We start from the raw sequence: 23,893 nt of genomic DNA, 5'->3' as shown, positions 1-23,893 counted from the left end.
ATGAAATTTCATGCCTAACTATACTAGGATGTTTTTAAGACCTTTTATGCCTTACTAAACTATGAAATTTCATGCCTAACTATACTAGGATGTTTTTAAGACCTTTTATGCCTTACTAAACTATGAAATTTCATGCCTAACTATACTAGGATGTTTTTAAGACCTTTTATGCCTTACTAAACTATGAAATTTCATGCCTAACTATACTAGGATGTTTTTAAGACCTTTTATGCCTTACTAAACTATGAAATTTCATGCCTAACTATACTAGGATGTTTTTAAGACCTTTTATGCCTTACTAAACTATGAAATTTCATGCCTAACTATACTAGGATGTTTTTAAGACCTTTTATGCCTTACTAAACTATGAAATTTCATGCCTAACTATACTAGGATGTTTTTAAGACCTTTTATGCCTTACTAAACTATGAAATTTCATGCCTAACTATACTAGGATGTTTTTAAGACCTTTTATGCCTTACTAAACTATGAAATTTCATGCCTAACTATACTAGGATGTTTTTAAGACCTTTTATGCCTTACTAAACTATGAAATTTCATGCCTAACTATACTAGGATGTTTTTAAGACCTTTTATGCCTTACTAAACTATGAAATTTCATGCCTAACTATACTAGGATGTTTTTAAGACCTTTTATGCCTTACTAAACTATGAAATTTCATGCCTAACTATACTAGGATGTTTTTAAGACCTTTTATGCCTTACTAAACTATGAAATTTCATGCCTAACTATACTAGGATGTTTTTAAGACCTTTTATGCCTTACTAAACTATGAAATTTCATGCCTAACTATACTAGGATGTTTTTAAGACCTTTTATGCCTTACTAAACTATGAAATTTCATGCCTAACTATACTAGGATGTTTTTAAGACCTTTTATGCCTTACTAAACTATGAAATTTCATGCCTAACTATACTAGGATGTTTTTAAGACCTTTTATGCCTTACTAAACTATGAAATTTCATGCCTAACTATACTAGGATGTTTTTAAGACCTTTTATGCCTTACTAAACTATGAAATTTCATGCCTAACTATACTAGGATGTTTTTAAGACCTTTTATGCCTTACTAAACTATGAAATTTCATGCCTAACTATACTAGGATGTTTTTAAGACCTTTTATGCCTTACTAAACTATGAAATTTCATGCCTAACTATACTAGGATGTTTTTAAGACCTTTTATGCCTTACTAAACTATGAAATTTCATGCCTAACTATACTAGGATGTTTTTAAGACCTTTTATGCCTTACTAAACTATGAAATTTCATGCCTAACTATACTAGGATGTTTTTAAGACCTTTTATGCCTTACTAAACTATGAAATTTCATGCCTAACTATACTAGGATGTTTTTAAGACCTTTTATGCCTTACTAAACTATGAAATTTCATGCCTAACTATACTAGGATGTTTTTAAGACCTTTTATGCCTTACTAAACTATGAAATTTCATGCCTAACTATACTAGGATGTTTTTAAGACCTTTTATGCCTTACTAAACTATGAAATTTCATGCCTAACTATACTAGGATGTTTTTAAGACCTTTTATGCCTTACTAAACTATGAAATTTCATGCCTAACTATACTAGGATGTTTTTAAGACCTTTTATGCCTTACTAAACTATGAAATTTCATGCCTAACTATACTAGGATGTTTTTAAGACCTTTTATGCCTTACTAAACTATGAAATTTCATGCCTAACTATACTAGGATGTTTTTAAGACCTTTTATGCCTTACTAAACTATGAAATTTCATGCCTAACTATACTAGGATGTTTTTAAGACCTTTTATGCCTTACTAAACTATGAAATTTCATGCCTAACTATACTAGGATGTTTTTAAGACCTTTTATGCCTTACTAAACTATGAAATTTCATGCCTAACTATACTAGGATGTTTTTAAGACCTTTTATGCCTTACTAAACTATGAAATTTCATGCCTAACTATACTAGGATGTTTTTAAGACCTTTTATGCCTTACTAAACTATGAAATTTCATGCCTAACTATACTAGGATGTTTTTAAGACCTTTTATGCCTTACTAAACTATGAAATTTCATGCCTAACTATACTAGGATGTTTTTAAGACCTTTTATGCCTTACTAAACTATGAAATTTCATGCCTAACTATACTAGGATGTTTTTAAGACCTTTTATGCCTTACTAAACTATGAAATTTCATGCCTAACTATACTAGGATGTTTTTAAGACCTTTTATGCCTTACTAAACTATGAAATTTCATGCCTAACTATACTAGGATGTTTTTAAGACCTTTTATGCCTTACTAAACTATGAAATTTCATGCCTAACTATACTAGGATGTTTTTAAGACCTTTTATGCCTTACTAAACTATGAAATTTCATGCCTAACTATACTAGGATGTTTTTAAGACCTTTTATGCCTTACTAAACTATGAAATTTCATGCCTAACTATACTAGGATGTTTTTAAGACCTTTTATGCCTTACTAAACTATGAAATTTCATGCCTAACTATACTAGGATGTTTTTAAGACCTTTTATGCCTTACTAAACTATGAAATTTCATGCCTAACTATACTAGGATGTTTTTAAGACCTTTTATGCCTTACTAAACTATGAAATTTCATGCCTAACTATACTAGGATGTTTTTAAGACCTTTTATGCCTTACTAAACTATGAAATTTCATGCCTAACTATACTAGGATGTTTTTAAGACCTTTTATGCCTTACTAAACTATGAAATTTCATGCCTAACTATACTAGGATGTTTTTAAGACCTTTTATGCCTTACTAAACTATGAAATTTCATGCCTAACTATACTAGGATGTTTTTAAGACCTTTTATGCCTTACTAAACTATGAAATTTCATGCCTAACTATACTAGGATGTTTTTAAGACCTTTTATGCCTTACTAAACTATGAAATTTCATGCCTAACTATACTAGGATGTTTTTAAGACCTTTTATGCCTTACTAAACTATGAAATTTCATGCCTAACTATACTAGGATGTTTTTAAGACCTTTTATGCCTTACTAAACTATGAAATTTCATGCCTAACTATACTAGGATGTTTTTAAGACCTTTTATGCCTTACTAAACTATGAAATTTCATGCCTAACTATACTAGGATGTTTTTAAGACCTTTTATGCCTTACTAAACTATGAAATTTCATGCCTAACTATACTAGGATGTTTTTAAGACCTTTTATGCCTTACTAAACTATGAAATTTCATGCCTAACTATACTAGGATGTTTTTAAGACCTTTTATGCCTTACTAAACTATGAAATTTCATGCCTAACTATACTAGGATGTTTTTAAGACCTTTTATGCCTTACTAAACTATGAAATTTCATGCCTAACTATACTATGACGTTATCATGACATTTTATGCCTTACTATACTATGACATTCTTTGAAATTTTTATGCCTCACTGTACTATGACGTTTTATGCCATACTATACTGTGATGTTTTTTTGACCTTTTTAATGCCTTACTATACAATTACTTTTCATACCTCATTATACTGTGACGTTTTTATGACCTTTTATGCCTTACTATACTATGATATATTAATGAAGTTTTGTGCCTTATTATACTATGACCATTTTTTGATGTTTTTATACCTTACTATATTATGATGTTTTTATGCCCTACTATACTATGTCATTACTATGACGTTTTTATACCTCAGTATACCATGATGTTTTTTATGCCGTACTGTTCCGTTTTCATTACTTGATATACAATGTTGTTTTTTTGACTTAGTATAGTATTTCATTCTTATAATTTACTACACTATGATGTTTTTTATGACTTATTAAACGACTACTCATTATACCATTAAAGAAATATGGACTTCTTTACCCTGACACCACAGTAAATTTGTTTAAAATATAAACTGTGTGCTGCACAAAAGAATAAGTGTGGGGCGTTGTCTGTGTGCCTGAGCAGGACTGGCCAGCCAACAGTAGGACAGGTGATGGAAGAAGGACAATGAAAAAGCTTGGAGCTTCAAGACAAAGTTATCCTTGAAAATTAAAAAAAATCAGTGTCTCCTCCACTTTTGCCAACCCTAATCACGCATAGAGTTTTTGCAGACATCATTATAGAACAGCAACTTGAACTTGAAGTCAAACTCATGAGATTTCACTACAATAGAGTCAAAACTGTGATGATTTGCACTTAGGTCATAAATACTGTTTAATCTGACAATAAAATAGGTGGATATGCTAAATTCAAAGTTCATTTGCCATAAGCACATTGAGAGAGAGAGAGTGTGTGTGTGTGTGTGTGTGTGTGTGTGTGTGTGTGTGTGTAAGTAGGAAAGTATGCATGGAGCTAAACATGCTCACTTTTTTTCTGCAGGGCCTTAATGGTCCCACTGCAGGTAGGCGGAGTGGTAAGGACACCAAACATGAGAAATCGAGCAAATAAAGAGTCAATGTTCTCTTTGTTAATGATGCACACACAGCACATCAGTCACAAACAGCAGCACTGTTTCTGAACACTTGACAGAAGATCCACTTGCACAATATGCAGAGTCCTGTGGGCCGACAAATGAACATTGACAACATCAGTAAAAACAGGTGGGGGTGCTGCACAGATGACAAAACACACACACAAACAGACACACACATACTGGACTGGTCTGTGTATCAGCACTTAATATACGGCTGTTGGAAACTGGAATCTCTTTCGTGGCTAGTTTGCGTTAGTTTGCACTGCCAGTGTGAAGACTGTGTCTGCAGAAGCCTGGAGATGAAGTCAAACTTCATCTCAGCATGAATGAGAGAATGTGTGTGTGTGTGTGTGTGTGTGTGTGTGTGTGTGTGTGTGTGTGTGTGTGTGTGTGTGTGTGTGTGTGTACGCCACAGTTGGTTTTGACTGCTCCATTATCCAGCTGGAAAATGGTTGCAGCCAACTTCCCCCTAATGCTCCTTCTTTCCTGTCTCATGTTTTCACTTCACTCTAGCCTAATCTGCACATTTTCAAAAATGGCAGGATACTCATGAAACTAAATGATCTCAGCTGTTCAATAAACCAGAGACACAATCCTCTAGATGAACGCTTCTCCTCTGTAGTTCTACTGTGTGTTTGCTACGTTCCTCTACACTACTCCTTGTGTTGTTCAACCCCTCTGTTGTCTTCCTAAGCTTGGCTCTCAGGTATGCTGCTGTTAATGGTGGTTAGGGAACACAATGACCAAGACCTGATGAGGCCTTTTGTTTGACACACATTGGTATGCAAAGCCATCACTGTTCTTAATTACAGACACTGGCTTCTGTTATTTTAAAGGCCCTGTGGTCAGGAAGCACTGCAGCTGTGTTAGGAGGGCAAAGGAAAGACAGGGGGTGGAGGAAAATGAGTTTCACAAAGCTTTCAAGCACATACTGATATTGATCTGATATTGTTTTAAGATTATTATTATATTGTTTGATACATGAAGACATGAACTAAATTTAGACTGACCTTTCTCGGATATAATTATTACCAATGAATTAATATATGTTCTGTTATATCCTCACTCACTATCTATTGCTTTAAGTGGTTCTCATATTATACATAGTCTGAATGTTACTCTTACAGTGTCATCTCTGCTGCACAGAGACACACAGCAGTCATTAAAACCCGATCTAATGTGATTTATTCTAATTTTACCCTTCCCACACCTCAGCCTGTTAATTAGCTCGACAATATAAATGATCACAAGTAATTGGTAAACTTACTGAGGCACAGCAATGATTGAACAGAGTGTTAAATATCAAAACAAATATCATAACAGCTGTCACGACTGCTGTTCATTCCTGAATTCCAGTGAGAGTAAAATCACATAAAAGCCATGAAAAAAAGATACACTTTTAAACTTAGAGAACAGTAACACAGCACAATACCAAAGCTCCGATGGCTATGTATCAGTTTAATAAGCTGTATCAGACATGGAACTGGAAAATGGTTTTAAAAGGAAAGAGGAAGACACAAATATGCAGGCACCAAGAGTATGATTAACATACAGGATGAAGCTGATATCCAAAGAATACAACAGCACACCTCCTCCTGTTAAAAATGGATTTTTGGCTGATGGTGTTGCCCTGTCTGACCAGCAGGTGGAGCTGTTGTCAAGAGGATGGTGACTGAGGCACACACCAACACAGCAGTGATTCACAAGGAAGGACACGCTCAGAACAGACAGGGAGGAGTAGAATCCTCTATTTCTCTCTTCTTTTTCTCCTCATCATCCAGACTGTGTGTTGAGGGAGAATTGGACATAGACACGGCGGTGGAAGAACAGGTTCAGGGACTCAACCCCGAGATCAATGAGAAGACGAAAGGAGGAAGAGGAAGGTTCTAATAATGCCATGAAGTTCACAGGTGAACAGTTAGATGGTGATTGAGGTTAGCCGACAGCGCTTTTGCATCATTTAGAGGAGCCAAAAGAGGCTGGTGGATGGGGGCGAAAGGGGGAGGGGGGTCATATTTAAGAGGCATACAGAGAGGGAGAGAAAAAGCAAGAGAGAGAACGCTTGTCAGGTGTGGTGTCTCTGTGCAGTGCAGTGCATTGTGGGAGTGTGTTGAGGTGCAGTGGTGTTGCCATGGTGACAAGCTCCGATGATCAGTCTTGGAAGTAGGAGTAACAGAATGCGAATCAGCTTACCCTACCTCTACTCTAATCTTCACTGCCAGGGCAACGAGACAACATTTGACCCGCAGTCGGTGCTTGAGAGCAACTCCCACCATTTCATGGCAGTGAGGCGCCGGCATGCAGAGGAAGCCGCTTCGAGAAGCGGAGAGTGGCTCAGGGATTTCAAGCACGGGGGAAGAGGAGGGCAGGATTTAGCTTAGCTTCAGCGGTGAGAGGTGTTCGTCAGGGGGGTGGGATGAGCGGATGAGGCGGTAGGGGTAAAGGTGAAGAGGTTTTGGAAAAGATTTTGAATTTTCTTTTTCTTTTTTCCTTTTTGAAAAAGAAGTTCTTACTCACCAGACAGCTGTTGGACCCCAGGCTGGTCGTGTGTGCTTAACAATTGGCTCTGAATCGTCTCCACTACTCGCTTAAAGCGCCGGCTGGGTCCTAAATACGACACATGCAAACACACAGAGGAAACACTGACATAATCAGATGCATCATGCTAGCAACAGGAAGATGTGTAAAATATGTGTAGAAATTTTACAAAAGTGTAGAAAATATGTAGATGGAATAACCGAGAGAAGAAAAAAATAAAGGCGAGGAGAGAAGAAGCACACACACACACACACACACACACACACACACACACACACACACACACACACACACACACGGTGCATGGTGTGAAATGTGAGCTGGAAAAGCTGCAGAAATCCTGAGATCACAAATGGAGCCCAGAGAGGAGTGCTACTGTGAGCTCCTGCTGTCTACCTGTTGTGTACAGTATATGGTCAGTGACATGGAAGAACCAGCAGGTTCAAAACAGCCACTATTACATCCCATTCAGCTCTAATGTGCCCCCACTTGAGTGTGTGTGTGTTTGTGACTGTGTGTTAGAGAGCGAAATAGATCATGCATGTGGTTCTGCGAGACAAAGCATGCACGCATGATTGCAATAGTATGTAATCTTGCATAGCCAGACCTCATCTTGTTACGCTCAGGGAGGTTTGGGGAAAATCTTATCAAGTATTCAGGATTGCAAGAACTTTGAAAATCCTTAGGCAGCCGTTCTCGCTGGCAGCGAGTTCGAAAAACACCCACTTCTGCAAAACAGCACTTCTGGTTTATTTGTCGGCTGGATACAAACACAGTTTTTCACAGTGTAATTTTATTAGTTTGAAGTGTGACAGCATCCCACTTGACATTTAAGGACGGTCTTCCCCGCACTTCTCAGAGAGAGATGTATGCTTGAATTTCAAAAGACCTCTGTGAGTGTGATGAGACCCGAAGACCGACTACTCAAGATTACATAATACTGTACGTAGCTCTGTCCCCTGATCTGTTGTCTCACAGAAGGAATTTCCTGGCTTTGAACTTGACCGTTTTGGTGTAGACTGTCCACAAGAAAGGTAACCAGCTCCCTCCCTCTAAATTCAAGGCATCCTGTTTTGCTCAAGTACAAAAACAAAAAACTGTGTTTTTTTTTTTGTTTTGTTTTTTTGATCCATTGCTTTTCATTACTGTCTGTGCACAGTAATGAGGCATCATGCCTCTTTCCAGATACATGCAGGCTGGATAAGCATATATAGAATATGAGTAGATGGATAATCTCCTGATGTGTGCATAAGTGTCCTGACCTGAGAGCAGGGTGAAGGTGACAGAGTAGATGCCATTCTCCTTAGTGGCAGCTGTGCTCTCTGTGTAGGTGATATCCACCTGAAATTTGACCGGCTTCTGGAAGACTGTAGGGCCGGCTGTGGACTTGTACTCTGCTCGAAAACTGGTCTGAGAGATCACACTGTGGCTCAGACTGGGGATCTGGGAGAAAGAAAAAAAAAGAAGAAGAAGAAGAGGAGTCAGCGCAGGAAAAATGGACAAAGACACAGAGATAGGAATAAAAATGGGTAGAAAAAGGAGGCGAGTAATGGGATTATACATAGGGAGCATTGATGTTTAATTTTTCTCCCACACCTTGCAAATGACAAGGTGAATAAACCCTCATTAAAATACCCTCCACATACTGCGAGCCACAGTTGAAACTCTAAGGAGATTAATGCCTCAGGGAGTAGCCATGCATGCCAGGGAGACTTAAGCTAATGTAATCTTGAGTCATCCAACAACATTGCACTCTCCCACCTAAAATGAATTTGTATGCCCAATGAACAGGTGAGCTCTGAAATTGTCACATTTCGCCATAGTGCTGGAGAGGGTTTGACATTCCATTAATGTGAGTGTGCTGGGAGGTATAATTCCACTGATTCAGGTGTCAATCTCCTGTCTGGAATACAAGCTAGCATAACCCAGAGGAGAAAATAGCTACCTCCAGGGATGGGGAAACAGATTGACGTTGACCTGCACTGGCAGAGTTTGCATTTACTTAGACTTTGTTAAATCTAACCGGGGTGAGGATAGGTTCTGTTCAATTATGTACACTGAATATCAACTACCACTGCTGAATGTTTGTTGATACTTACTCTGCTGCGCTCACTGAGAAACCCCGGCATTGCCTTCATGTATTTGTACATCCACATTATTATAAATACACTACACACACACACACACACACAGATACAATATACACTATGAGGCAATTTCTTGCGCCAAATCTAAATATGCACATAAACACACACAAGCTCAATACACAGTACTGAGGGCAAAGCATCTATATGCTAATGATGAACGCTCTTTGTTGATTTTCTATTGACCCCAAGTGAGTCTGCAGTCAGAGAGAAAATAGAAGCGCTGAACACAAGCAGTTTACTGAACTGCTACATGAATCAGAAGCATGTTAGCAAATGCTCAGAGAGAAGCTGCCTCATAGCACAGGAAATCACAGCTGCTGTTAGAAAACGCAACATCCTGCACCAGTCAGAAGACATACAGGTAATACAGCTACATGCGCACATGAAGAGATAGAGAGAAAAGGTTGGGGCACAGGGGTCAGGGGGCAGATGGGAGAAGAGGTCATGGTGGGAGCAGGAGAGGCAGAGAAAAAAAAAAGGACAAAAAGTGGTGTGTGTACCGAGAGAAAGGCTTGAACGATGTCTGCCTTGATGGAGCTGAGAGGCTTGTCCTTGATGACAATGAAGATCTGCTCTTCTTTTTCCAGGTTGATGAAGTTACCAAACCAGGATTTTTTGGCAAGTCTGCGAGGAAAGACGAGAAGAAGAAACACAGATTTTTTTAAGCTGTATATTTGCATTGTTTATGTTTTGTGTTGTTTGCACCCTTATTTGCTTTCTTATTTTCCCATTATTTCCATCTATCCATCCAGAAAAATGGAGAGCAGCGAAAGAGCACTTTTTCTCTCGCTCTCTCTCTTTGCAGCTCTGGGGAAATGGAAAGGAGCAAACGGAGTATAGCCCTGTGGGAAATGAGCTAAAACTGTGTAGGGGAGGAAAGTTGTCTGACATTTCACCTTCTTTGCAACTGGGTATGTCTAAATGTGTGTGTGTGTGTGTGTGAGAGAGAGAGAGAGAGAGAGATAATTGACCCTCTCTGTGAACAGAACTGTAGGTCCAGAAGGGGCAGAAGTAGATGAATTCACTACTGGCCTCACACCAGGTTTACCTGCGCCCACTAATAAGCCATATGGACTCCTGTTTTCTGGCATTTTAATATTTAATAAGATTTTTGAAAATGTTGATGGATTAGCACGACTCAAAATTCAGCAAAAAGAGGAACACTTCATAAGACTTAAATAAATAAAGACTTACATAATGTTATAATGTCTGCAGAGACATTAAGGGGCGCATTGTTCTACTGTAAGAAGCCTGTTACAGCTGCTGTATGACTGTGTATGTAGGTGTGCAGGCCAGCCCCAGCTAGGAGAAGATCTTTTCTAGCCAGCTCTCTACCTCCTTCCAGCCAGGATGTTCTTTCCAGCCAGGTGGAAATGGCCAAGCCAGACAGCCAGCCAGCCATCCAATCAAACTGGCATATCTAGGCCAACCTTGAGTTTTCCGGCCCCTGGGAGCTCAGCAACATCACACAGGCTACCTTCCTTCCCTCATAACCAACCCACTACCTCCTGCTTCTCCAACCCAGACCAGACCTGAGGTCATTACAGGCAACTCAGCAGGCAAAAATCAAACATTCATGGATGTAATACTTTCCAAAACATCATGCTATCAAGGGCGAGGCTGTTTGAGCCAGCGAGTGAGGGGCTGACAGGTTATGCATAGTTATGATAGTGGTGGTGGCTTCAAAAAGCACAGCGTCTACTCACTCTGGGGAAGACTCTGGTGTGAGGCTGGACATCTCCTCTTGTGTGGGAACTGTGTGAGCAGGGCCAAAGATCAGACAAAGGTTAAAGCTCAGCAAAACACACATATCACACGAGTGGGCTCAATAAGATTCATAACAGTGCAAGATCATTCAGTATTTGCCATACAAATCTTGTATCTGCTGTGATGTCAGTACCTTGGAGTTTCCTGCGGTGGAAGCGTGGCGAGCCCAGGAAGCTGTTCTTGATGGAGTTGAGACGCGTCCGCCACGGCATACCTCCAATGGAGGGGCTGGGGGGCGGCGTTGGGGTGGGGGTGCCAGCTGGGCTGTCCTTGGGAGTGTGCACTGGGGTGCCCTTTGGGGTGGGGAGGGGGCTGCCTCGAGGGGAGGGGTGAGGGGTAACCTGTATGAGGGGGATAGATTTGGGTGGGTGATCAGTGAATGAAGAAGGCGTCGGCGCCACGGGGTGAAAGTGGTGCAGCCGGATGGGCGACAGCGGCACCACTGGGCTGAAGGGCACAGAGAGCTGGGGGTTGGCAGCAAAATGGGAGCGCCGCACGTGGGGGCTGTTCTGGATGGCAGCACTGGGGATGGGGGATGGGGAAAAGGGGGAGGATGGGGAGGATGGGGAAGTAGGGGTGGGGGGCACAGAGGCGGAGGGTGGCTGCAATGGGAGCTGGCAGGGAGTGGAGGGCTCTGATTTGGCTGCAGATGCTGGATCTGGGGAGGTTTCGGGGAGCGGGTTGGATCGTGTGGCTTGGAGGGGCTTTGGGATAACTTTGGGCTTGGCAGGGAGCGTCTGCGTCTTGTTGAGTTCTGCCGGCAGGGGCTCGCTGTTTGGAGCGAGTGAGTTGGGGGTGGAGATGCGCGGGCCTGTGCGATTGAGGACTGGCTCTGGGGATGGGCATGGGCTGGTGTTAGGGGACTGTGGCAAGTCTGGGGTCTGTGGCGGTACACCAAACTTTCTGACAGGCTGGAGTTAGAGGACACACGGCACAACACAGCCAGCAGCCACAACAGGTGGAGGAGGAAAACACAACAAAGAAAAACACACGGGACACATGCAAGCACACAAACACAAAAACAAAGAAATAAAAGAAATTAAAAAAAAAAAAAAGGTGGCAGAACAAACAACCACACAGGAAGAAGCAGAGGCAGCCCAAGAACATAGAGGCAGGCGAGAAGTGTACATACACGGGAGAGATGGAGGCATTGTAAACAAGAAAGACAGAAAAGGAAAAAAAAAAAACATGCAGTTAGGCCATTGAGTAACTTGTGTCAAAAGAAAACAGGGGGAATGGGAACAACAAAAACAGCGAGCAATGTACACAATCTTTAAAAAGTTCAAACAAGACGTGATTAAGGTTGGACTTGAGTAAAACATACAGGGCTCTGCTAGCAGACAACACCAAGCAGACACAGGTGTGAGAGACATAAGGCCAGCTGTGAGAACAATTTGGGCTGTCTCAATAACAAGAGGAACACTATTATGTTGTCTCTGCTGTGAAATTTCCAGTTTCATTGATCTGTTTGATTTGTAATGGTGAAATAGCAGCCACAATGGCGCACTGATCAAGTATTTTCCTTGGACACCTCCTCCTTTTTTCCAGACACAGATCTGAGAAAATAACCCCACACAGAGCCTCTCGCTGAGAGCGCAATCCAGGCTTTGGGTTAGGTCTGAGAAATCAATTTCCCTTTCAGATCAGCCTGAAAGAACCTGTGTGGCGTGAGGAGCTCGTCTTAGGATCCTGGCTAATCTCGAGCCTTCTCAGGTTAGTCGACTGGAAAAAGTTTACCACAAGCTCCCCCAGCTCTGAGCAAGAGCAAGAAAAAAAAAAAAAAAAAAAAAAAGAAAAGAAAAAAAAAAAGTGGGATTTTCTGAAGCATTCCCTGAGCTGGATTTCCACAGAGCTCAGGCCATGGAAAACAAAGAGAGGGATAATAAGCAGAGAGAAGAGGCTTTTGGGGGGGTGGTAAAGAAAGTTTGCTGTGCTGTCACGTCAGCATGTTGAGTTAAAAGAAAGACGCAAACTACATGGACACTGTGATGACTGTGAAGCCTGATCTAACACCAGATATGAAGAGCTTATCATAGTGGATCCCTGCTTCCTCAAAACAAAAAAGGTCGATCTTAACTGCGGATTAAGACTTATGGAGTGGAATAACATACTATATCTCAGACTAATAATAAAGTGGAACAGTAGAACAACATTGCATTTGCAGAGAGATATAGTGATATTGCTTTCTGTGTTTTGTTAAAGGGCAGATGACGCTGCGATGAAGCTGCGGTGAGCGTCTTTATTTTCTCTTGCTAACATAAACAGCAATAAGATGACAGCAATAAGAAGGGATCAGCAGTAGTTGGATGGCAGTTATCCCTGAATGTGAACAACTAGATAGGTGTGTGTTGTATATGTGTGTGTGCGTGTGTTTTTTGAAAGTCCACTGAGGGTCGTGACTTACCCGTGGGCTGCTGAGAGGGCTGGTGGAGAGACCAGAGGAGGCTCCACTAATAGACCGCGACCTGTGGCACAAACAAGCAAGAACACAAACAGGGGCAGAGGTAATTTGTGGGATCAACATGCGTTCCTAAACACAGGTGGAGGTGAGAGCTTGGAGGTTACATGTTGAACATGGTTAGAAAGCACTACAGCATATGGCACCATCATACTAAGCACACACATTGCTACCAAGCCCTCTGCAAAGACAACACCTATCCACACAAAGAAGGTGAGAGCGCTACAACACAGTAACAGCACAAAACTAACATTGACTCCCAGCAATTAGCCTGAAACCAATTAAGCTCAAACTTCGGTTTCAAATATGTTGATTTAACTGCAGCTTCCCCTGCGAATCTATACACTACTTTCCACAGATTGGAATTCAAATTAGCTTCCTGCCCTGTCTGTAGTTTGCTAATAAACCAGACATGTTGACTTTTCAGGCCTTTGCACTGGATCAGTAGAAAATTTCTTGAGGTGGGGGAAATGAAGTGGGCCATTTGGTTGAGTGCCATTTGTCATGTTTTTCTTTTCCCCCGCAGATGCCGTCAATAACCCCTATGAGCCGAGCCCCGCTCAGAAAAGAACAATCACAGGACAATCTGTCTCCATCAAATGCACGCACGCACACACGCACACACACACATAACCACAAAAACAGCGCCTGTCAACACTCGGAAACACCAGCTGCTCACTGTCACAACACTGTTCCTTTTTGTCATTCAATCTAATAATAACCCCTTCGTTTTCTCCCTTTCTTTCTCTCTCCATCTCAGCATTGATATATGTGTGAACATGCGGCCAGGCCCTACAGATGTGTTGTTTCTTGCTGAAAAGATGAAAAGGTAAAAACTACCACCCGTGTTTTTTTTTCTCTCTTAACTTGCTTGGTTGAAGAGGAAACCCTGACGGACAAATGTGAGGGGAAAATGAGGCAATCTCGAGTGATGGAGGAATGAGGGAGGGCTGGAAGAATGGAGGATGGGAGGGAAGGATGGATGGAGTAATGGAGACTGATGCTCATTCCTAATGCTGGACCATAGAGACATCCAAACATGGACACAAAAAACTATGTACATGGTTTTTGCGAGTAACCGGAAAAAAAAAAAAAAAAAAAAAGACACTGATGCTGTGTCTAAAGAAAGAACTGATACTAGAACAGCAATCTTTCTCCTGAGAGGCACAGACACACAAACAGAACAGAAGACACGCAACACTAACAGCTACCACGAGAGAGAGAGAGAGAGGAAAATATAGAAACACCCACTCTCTGGCTATTTTTGTAATTCTCCCACTGCCCCTTCTGTGAGTGTATTTATTGCACACACTCGCGCACACATGAGTGGGCGATGCTGAGACCACGTTGGCTAGGATTTCTTGTTTCATAGCACAGCTGACCAGACAGTTGCTATCATTTACATTTAATTCCTTTGGTCCACTGAGACATGCCCACAGTTGCTCACAACAGCGCCTGTCCGCACATAGCCAATTGCACTTCATCTAAACGTGGCCAAAACACAGCATCCTCAGGCCATTATGAGCATATTGTTCGAGGCACTCTGCATCTGTTAGTGTTGGACCAGCAGGTCTATAAAGCTAATGTTTCAGATGGTTATGCTGTACAGTAATGGGCTGTCAGAGGCTCAACCCCTTGCTTCTGAGAGACGATGAATTATTGTCGACGAGTGTTTTATTTGTAGTGAACAGCATACACAACTAAGCCATCATTTATCATCTATATAGAAACAAAGACGGCACGTTACTTAATCAGTCGGAGAGGAGATGCTGGAGTCAGCTAAGCCCTGTGGTTTGTGTCTATGTGTGTGCGCTTGCTTGCTTTAAAGGGTCAGTTCACCCTTATAAAAAAAAACACGTTCTCTTGTATTTTCTAGCCATTCAGAAAGTTTTTTAAAAATTGGAAATTACCCTAAAGTATACCTAAAGTAACTTCTCTTTACAGAATCAATGTCCCATTTACCACACTGTGTCTCCTAGAGACTACCTCTTTGGTAAAAAAGTAGTCCCTAAATGTGAAAATATTTAGCAACTATTGCAGGTTAAGTACAATATTAAATTCAGTCATAGTCAAATATCATACAATATAACACTGACTGCTGCATAATGAGCATGCCTACAAAACTTTAAGTACATTCTGATGTTAATACTTCAATACTTTTACTAAACTAAGCTTCACTTGTGACTTTAACTTGTGAGAGAACATTTTTCTATTGTGATATTGCAGCTTTTATGGAAATAATGGATCTGAATACTTCCTCACTACCACAAAAATTTTTCCATTCGGCTCATCTCCTGAAGGACAATCTCAAAACCTGGACAAATGAAACAAAACTACCTGCATTGCCAGATATCACAAGAGTGTGCTTGCCCCCCATATATGTGTGGGCCACCTATTCTAGCCTTTCTATTATCCATTAGTCCTCACAGTAACATTTCCCATGAGCCTATTTTGGAATGGGCCCATTGTCCTCCGTGTATGACCCACCGGCTGTGTCAGAGACCCATCCAAAGCACCCGTGGGGGTCTAATGTTGGTCTGTGGGGAGTGGAACAAGTACAAGAGGTTCTACGATGAGGGCATGGACTGAAATAAAACGAAAAAGAAGCAAAGCGAAAAAGGATGGTGCCAGGAGTCAAACAGCAAATGAATAACACTGCCAAAGCCAAAAACACAATACAAGTGTTCTGCTAGCATGATTTAAGGCAAGTGGATAAAGTTCTATTCCTCCCTTTCTTCCTCCTCTGTATTGACTTTGTCCTGCCGATGGAGTTCCTTTACGTGGAGTAGATATTCAAATAAATCAACACGCTGTTTAAATTCATTTCCTTTTCCTGAGCCCTGACAACTCCCTGAGGACTTGGTGCATTAATATTCACAGCTCAGCTCCTCAAATTTCTAAATGTAGTAAGACCCCTGCAGTTTCTGCTGTAGAGATCAGTGTTAAAGGTGCTTTATTTGTGCTCATTTGAGCCTCTTAAATAAATTAGAGTCAATAATTAGCATGAGAGCCTGACTTATTAAGACTGCTCTGACTAACCCAACACATTCAAACTGCATGAAGCAACAAGAGCAAAGCTGTAAAGAGAAAAAAAAATCAATTGATATTCTCTTCTTCACACTGCAGCACTTTTCCATATTTCATTTACATATCATTAACCTCCCTTCATTTCTTCTGGCATGTTGTTAAGATTTAAAATTAAATCAGTGGGATTCCTTGTGCTTTGGGTTTAGCTTTAAATGTCTTTTTAAGGTACTTTTGGGTATATAAAGAATGAAATGGGCATTCGTGTGAGAATGTCCTCATGTGTCTTTCTGTACAACACGGCTACTGAAGGATTTATCCCAAATCTATTCAATTATACTTCACAGGAGCAGTCGAATCACCAATCGCATGTATGAAAATGTAGCCTGGGCAGTTGCTCGGATCGTAACTGCCCGTACGAGATATGCGAGGCAAAACGCTGGATAAGGATCGTGGTTCAGGCATTTTCGTTGTGTAATTTTTGATAAAAACCGTTTCCCCCTCTCTCTCTTCCACCATTTACGCTGGTGGAAATGTATCCTGTCAAAACACATGTTTCAAAGTCAGGCCTCTCTCTGACGCCCTCTGATCTGAAGTTCCATGAATCTTCTGTGCTGTCGACAAAAGTTTGCTGTCGGGGAAAGATAAGGTTAGGTTCAGAGAAAAAGTCAGTCAAATCTTTGGACGTTATTCTGCTACGTATGTGCCTCCCCAACACTATCATCTATACACACACACACACACACCCAGAAGCAGGCACATGATCAAACAAAGTGCATACAAGGACGTGATAGGCAGAAAAGTTCAAAAACACAACAAAAATCCAGTTTCACACAGACTTTGTTACCAACATCTTTTTCCCCCCCTCACTGATCAGCTGGAGAGCTATGAATTGCAGTGGGGGTGAAAGAGACGTATAGCGAGAGAGAGAGAGAGAGAGAAAGAGAAAGAGAGAGCAAGAGAGAGAGAGATTTGATTTGATTTGGAGGCGGAGGGTACAGGACTCCCCCCACCTCCAACCCACCACAGCTGATAGGAAGCCAGACAGAGAAAAACTAGCAGCATTTCCACATTAGCATAGCAATTCCATACTAACAGAGGGGGGTGTTTGGAACTGAAGGTCAGCAGCACACAAGGGACCACGAGAGAGAGAGAGAGAGCGAGAGAGAGCAGATATGAAAGGGTAAGGAGGAGCCCCTGAGAGAGAATTGGGCGGAGGGATATGAAGAAAAAAAAACCCACACTGATTTAAAGTAGCATGGAGGAAAGATGCAGGGGAGCTTCTTTTAATGACTGTGGCTGCTGATATATGTAGGATTCCGACACAAACCTATTTCATATGCTGCTAGCTAGAACTTACTGAGATTTATATGTAAACCTCTTTTGAATAAAGGTTCAAACCACTCATTTCAGTGCCCTTTATTGCTCACTCCATTCAGTTATCGATGATATATGAACTGGTGTTTAAGAAGTTATTACTGATGCTCAATAAAGTCATTGTAAACTGGCCTGTTTTGAAATTCTAGACTTGACTGAAACAGATGAGTCGGAGTGAAGGGCAGAAAAAGGCAGCTTCGACACTAACGCAACCTTTAAATAAAGAAGAGATAAGACTCAGATCGCCCGAAGGGATGAAGGAGTGGAGTGGAGGCGATGAAACACAAGAAGATGAATCTTAAACTGAAATTCAGAGGCACCAGAGGACAGAAAGAATTAAGCAGAAGTGTTTAGAGGTGGGAGCTCTTGAAATGGATTTAAAACTTCTGAAGTGGCTTCTCCCAGTGGGATGAATTGGGGAAATAAATTCTTGATATTTTGTTATAGCGAAACTGCTAGGTGAGGAGTTATTCGTGTATCTAGCATTTGGATGAATTTTCAACATTATAACTATATTTTTTATCTATATAGTCCACGCACTCACTGCCTCTGCATTTTAACATCCTATACATCTGAAAGCTGTTCCCAGCACTCTGCCAATCTGCCTATCATTAGGCAAATCAGGTTATCACCCCCTCAGAGTCAATCTCCCCCGCTGTCACAAATGTCACTGCCTCTGAGCAGAGATGTGTGATGTGTATGATGATATATTGCTTGTTGAAATAAGATGAGGAAATAGATTTTCAAGTCAGCCCTCTGTGCCTTGTCGGGGTGTGGTTCTTGCTTGACTCGAACATTTCTAAAAAAAGGGAAATGGAGAAATGTTCTGCATCTGGAGAAAGTGGGACACAGTATGGGGGAAACTGATTATCAATGCATTCAGATTATAGAAAAAAAAAGAGATAATTGAGCTAACACCGAAAAAGGGGGAGTTGTAGATATTAAGGCTCTGAATTGCAAATGCGCAGTCTTCCTCAGTTTGAAAATTAACTTAATTACGAGAGTTAAGTTGAACTTTAGGAGCTGCCATCCTAAAGCTGTTGACTCTGTAGGACCCAATAGTTCTCACTTTTTTTTTTCAGATGACCTACAGCTTGTTAAAACAGACCTGTGAAGCTGCCACATGCTGCACATGTCATCGCCATGTAAAACAAAGCAACAGAAAGCTCCGCTGCATCTTAACTTCTGCCATGGACGTCTCCTGGCATGAGGGTGAGACACGGAGCAAAGAGGAGGTGAAAGCGTGGGGAGTGATTGACAAGTGAATACCTTTCTTCTTTGCTGCATTTTGTACTGGCGTCAGGAATATCCAAGCTTTTACTGTACACTGATTTACTACAGTGAGACAGGAGACAAAGCGAGCAGAGAGTCAGTCTCTGTTTATGTTTTTCCACAATGTAACCTGCTGACATCAGAGCCAGGCTCGCTGTCAGGCCCTCCGAAACACCACTGGGCTGCGAGAGCCTCCACACATACATAAACAACACACACTCTCTCTCTCTCTCTCGCGCGCGCTCTCTCTCTCTCACACACACACACACACACACACACACACACACACACACACACACACACACACACACACACACACACACACATAGAGGACTAAGTCTATCTCTATTTGTTCATTTGAAATTTTTATTTATATATTTTTTTCACTTTTTCGTTTCACCTGCACACATACCTTTGTCCATGCTGCGTCATGTCGATAGCCCTCCTGGCCGGCACAGGTGAACCTCCATCTGTAACACTGAGGACCTCCATGGACTTCCTCTCTGGTCTCCTCTTGCCGTGTCGGTTCAACATGGGAGAGTCCACCCGCTTCCTTGGAGGATCTGGCCGGTTCAGAGCAAACACAATGCAACCTGATGTCCTCTCTGCGTGTTAATGTGTGTATTTCCACAGTTTTGTGTGCATATGTGTGAGTGTTTGAATGATGTTTAGTGCTGATCACATTGACAATTTAACTAATAGTGAATAAGTAATGGTTACCTCCCAGACCTTGAACTAATGGCCACGGTATTGACTGTATCACATTCACTGAAGAGGGAGTCTATTCATCAAAATGTCGGTATCTCACAGCCCGCGCATGCACACACACACAAACACACACACACACACTTGCACATAATACTCCTCCTATTGCTGCGCTCTTGTCAGAAAATAACTCTGGCGGAAGTCTAAGTAGAGCATCTCTGTCTCTGCTCAGATTTCTGTGGGTGGAAATGTGTGCTGGGTTGTGGTGTTTGAATTGGAGCATCTATTTTTTTCGATGAGTTAATATCTGAACTGAAGCAGTCGCAGCTGAAAAAAAAAAGAAATAAATAAAATATATGGCCTATTGACACCTTCTATTTCTGCTACTATATTGCATTGAGAAGCTTGTCTATTTTCAATAAACAGAAAGCTTTTTTCTACTGTAGAGTCAATCCACTGCTACTGGAGCTCATCCAATTCCTTCAGAGGGAGGAAAACACTTCAGAATGGTTCAGACAGTCGGAACACTCATGAGTTAACTTCTTGGAGTATTATTCTTGTCTAAACTGGCTTGTTTTGTCTGTGTAAAAAGCCATTTGAAGTAAAGATTCAAGTCAAATAGTGCTATTGTTCAGATATACTTTGTTTACTTATTTATTTCTATTTTCTCTTGATATGCTCTTCTCTTTAGTTGCCATTCCTTGATATTTTATTTACTTGTCACACAGTTCTTTATCTATGCTTATATTTTCTGCTCAAACCTCACCAATCTCATTGCGAGGGGGGAGATTCTGGTCTTCCTGACTTGGGTATCTCTCTTTACGGTCCAGCAACAGGAAGTAGATCATCTTTTCTTGGTTGTCACTGCAAAAGAGGGGACAATAAAAAGACCATTGAAATAATACCTACACAATCATGCATACCATCAGATTACTAAGGTGTGTACTAAAAACGTTTATATACAGTGAATATATAGTATAGTATATAAAAGTCTAAGACCATTTCCCCAGTGGTCTCAGACTTTTGGACCCCAGTGTACATGTGTGCACCAGCGAGGTCTGCAAGTGCTTAAAGGCCAAGACATTAAACTGTAAAACCTTCACTATGATTAATGTTCTTTAATCGTTTTTGGTTCATTGTGAAACAGCTACTAAATAGCTTCCATCATTAAAACAAAAGTTTAGTTTCACAGATCATTAAGCCATCATATAATATTCTGCATGTATTTTTTAGGATGTGCCCTATTTCCATATGCAGCGTCTGCTGGTAAGTTTATGAAAGTATCAAAACGTATGAGTTCATCCTTTTCTTTCCCAGTAAATCAGGAGGCCTAATATCTTTAGCCTCTAGGCCAATACTCTCTATGCAAAAGGCAAAGGGATTGGCCCTCCATAATAAAGACAGATTGGAAAGCAGTAGGAGGCAAAGAGACAAGGACCTGCAACTTCAGCTAAAATGAACCAAGGGAGGGGAGATGGAGACCGCAGATTTTCCTCCAGTCCAGCACTATTACGGGATGCTCCCATGAGAAAGGAGGCAAACGGAAGAGATGGGGAGAGGGGAAAGTGAGATAGTAATGTTCATTTAGTATTAAAAGAGAGAGGCTGGGAAAATGTAAAATAGAGGGAAAGGAGATAGAAAAGAAAAGCAATGCTCATATAAATAAAAACAAGTGTATGAAAGACTACGGGGCAAAGTATCCTGAGCACAAATGCAAATTCACAGGAGCGAAAAACTCAAACACGTGTAACTGAGACACAAACATGAGCTGCAGAAGATAAACCGTGTGACCCAGGAGCATGTTCGTAGTGTGAGATCAGTTCAGATCAGTTTGGGGGAATGTATCCAGTAGCAAATGGTGTAAGCGCTGTGTGATAACAGTTAAGTGATCTATGGCTTCTGACATCTGAAGTGACAGGCTCACAGGATTTCATAAGAGCCGGGGAAAAACCAAGGCCAATTGTGTACACCACACACCCACACAACCATTTTTCCTATTTCAACACACACTACCTCACTTTTTAAAAATGTATTTCTCCTTACTAACTCCTTTCCATTCTTCTCGTGCTTATTCTTCTACATTAAATCTCTTCCTTTTCCCCATCCCTCACGTTTGCCCCTCCATTCACTCACTCATCTGAGAGCAGGTCTTTCAGTAGTTTGTTTTTGTCTCTGAAGCAGCCCAGGGAGTGCATGCTGTCCAGTACGTCTGGGTCGATATCGTCTGCAGAGGGCAGGCTGCGGATGGTCACCTTCCTGGGCACAGGCTGCTCTGGCTCTGGTTCATTCTTCCCCCCTCTGAGAATGCAAAAAAAATAACAAATAAAAACACAAATAAGGACACTGTCAGCCAGTTTGGTCCCTACTACTGTACTAGCTACTTAAATAAATTTGAACAGGTCAACATGAATATTTCCATAAACCTTATACAACTCAGATTTACAGATTTATGAGTATGTACTGTGAACAGAAATCACAGTATGTGAAGTATGTCAGCACTTGTTTGCCTCCTGGTCATCTGGGGCTACATGTTTACCTCATTATGACCCTGGCTCACATTCTGAAACTTTCATAGTCACGTATTTTCACCAGGTTTAGTCATTTTGTGAGTAAGCTCCAGAGGGTGAACTGAGGTCATCATTCTCACGAAGATGAAGACAGACGACTGAGTCACGCTGTTAAGTTTTGCAATCTTCCTCTCTGCTCTTGGCATGGCAAACTTAGTTTTTTCATTATTGCTTCCCTTCTTTCCGGACTTTCTGCTAGTTATGTCACTTTTCTCTGTCTCTCCGTTTCTAGGGACTACACAGACAGGCCTCTATTCTTTGGGATTTAAAATGAAAGCCTGAACAGGCACTGACACCATCTTCTAGAAGATTTCTGGAAGAAGTCTCTTTCAAAGACCACATCCATCTTCCATTTCTACAAATGTGGCAAATTTATACACAGGTTTGTGTCAATATGCAACCCCCTCTGCTTCTTTCCCTTCATCTATTTTTTTTCCTCCGGTGAGCCCAGTAAAGCGTAAACCCCATAGGCAGCTATTAAAATCATACAAACATCCACCTTTCCATCACCTCACACAACCTCCAACATCCCTGTTTCAATATGTGCATATAAAACTGAAAATAAAAACAGGGCCCCTGTTTTTATCCTGACATATATGTACTGAAAACTACTTGCAAATGCCAGTTTATTAGGTTCCCTAATGCACAGACTAATGCAATCTACTACAAGAGCACTGCAATAAATCCTGCCTTAATGAAGGTTATAAGGTTAATTTTTGTTTTAGAAAATTTGGACCTGTCAGTATATTGTGATAAAATTCAACAACACTCCAAATTACAGCTACCAAAATGACTATTAAGTCGAATCAACAGCTCTCTTAACAGCTTTGAAGAAAAAAAAAAAAACTTAATGAAGATAAGATTTAGCGCAGGAGATTGCATTAGTTTTACCTTCCTAACAAACTGGCAGCTGAATGTATGTTTGTCCACTGCTCATGATGTGCGAACCTGGTTGGTCTGGCGCTGTCCTTTCAGCACCACAGCTCCACTGAAAGATTGTAAGGAAGCATACCGACTAGTGAAACTATCAAACTGTCAATAGGAATGGATGGCTGGATTTGAATTTGTAAACATAAAAAGTTATAGTTTGTGTTATTTGAAAAGATGGCTGCACCTTCATTTTTAAACACCACTGACTGGCTGCTTCTGGGAAATAGCGGCAGCCACATTCGTCAGACAAAAAAACCCCTCTCATTCATTCATTCATTCATTCATTCATTCATTCAACCAGTCACTTGGGCAGCCAGAAAGTCAGGCATCTTCCTCACTTACACTACATTAGTCTTCCTACCCCTGTTCTTCTCTACTTGTCTGCTCTTGTTTCTTTTATCAGCCTCGCTGTCTGTTTGCATGATCTTTCAGTACACGACAGACACCATAACTCACGCTCCGTCCAGGACTCACAACATCCAGACATGATTCATCTTTGCTCTTGGAGTGTAGGAACCTTTAAAATCCTATCTTTGAATTACTTTTTCAGTGGGTCTGCTACAACTTCTAAAGACAATCTGACTATTAGACTATTATTAGAGGGAGGATATTAAAAAAAAAAAAAAAAAAAAAA

At 40.9% G+C, this 23,893-nt stretch overlaps 1 protein-coding gene across 1 annotated transcript in view; it reads right to left on the bottom strand.

The window, feature by feature from the left end:
- The window catches only part of LOC111228590 (serine/threonine-protein kinase BRSK2-like), a 171,084-nt gene that overhangs the window by 10,935 nt on the left and 136,256 nt on the right, over window positions 1-23,893 (bottom strand). Inside the window, exons 10-19 of the mRNA XM_022754570.1 lie at window positions 21,896-22,060; window positions 20,529-20,626; window positions 19,470-19,620; window positions 19,055-19,120; window positions 13,331-13,391; window positions 11,060-11,837; window positions 10,866-10,914; window positions 9,660-9,783; window positions 8,275-8,455; window positions 6,992-7,081 (exon numbers count right to left, since the gene is read on the bottom strand). Coding sequence (XP_022610291.1) covers window positions 6,992-7,081; window positions 8,275-8,455; window positions 9,660-9,783; window positions 10,866-10,914; window positions 11,060-11,837; window positions 13,331-13,391; window positions 19,055-19,120; window positions 19,470-19,620; window positions 20,529-20,626; window positions 21,896-22,060 — 1,763 coding nt within the window. The remainder of the gene's footprint in view (window positions 1-6,991; window positions 7,082-8,274; window positions 8,456-9,659; window positions 9,784-10,865; window positions 10,915-11,059; window positions 11,838-13,330; window positions 13,392-19,054; window positions 19,121-19,469; window positions 19,621-20,528; window positions 20,627-21,895; window positions 22,061-23,893) is intronic.

The sequence above is a fragment of the Seriola dumerili genome, unplaced genomic scaffold (assembly GCF_002260705.1).
Source record: "Seriola dumerili isolate Sdu_G_001 unplaced genomic scaffold, Sdu_1.0 BDQW01000219.1, whole genome shotgun sequence".
NCBI classification, from domain to species: Eukaryota; Metazoa; Chordata; class Actinopteri; order Carangiformes; family Carangidae; genus Seriola; species Seriola dumerili.
Note: the sequence above shows the minus strand (reverse complement) of the source record. Positions and strands in the feature narration are given on the sequence as shown.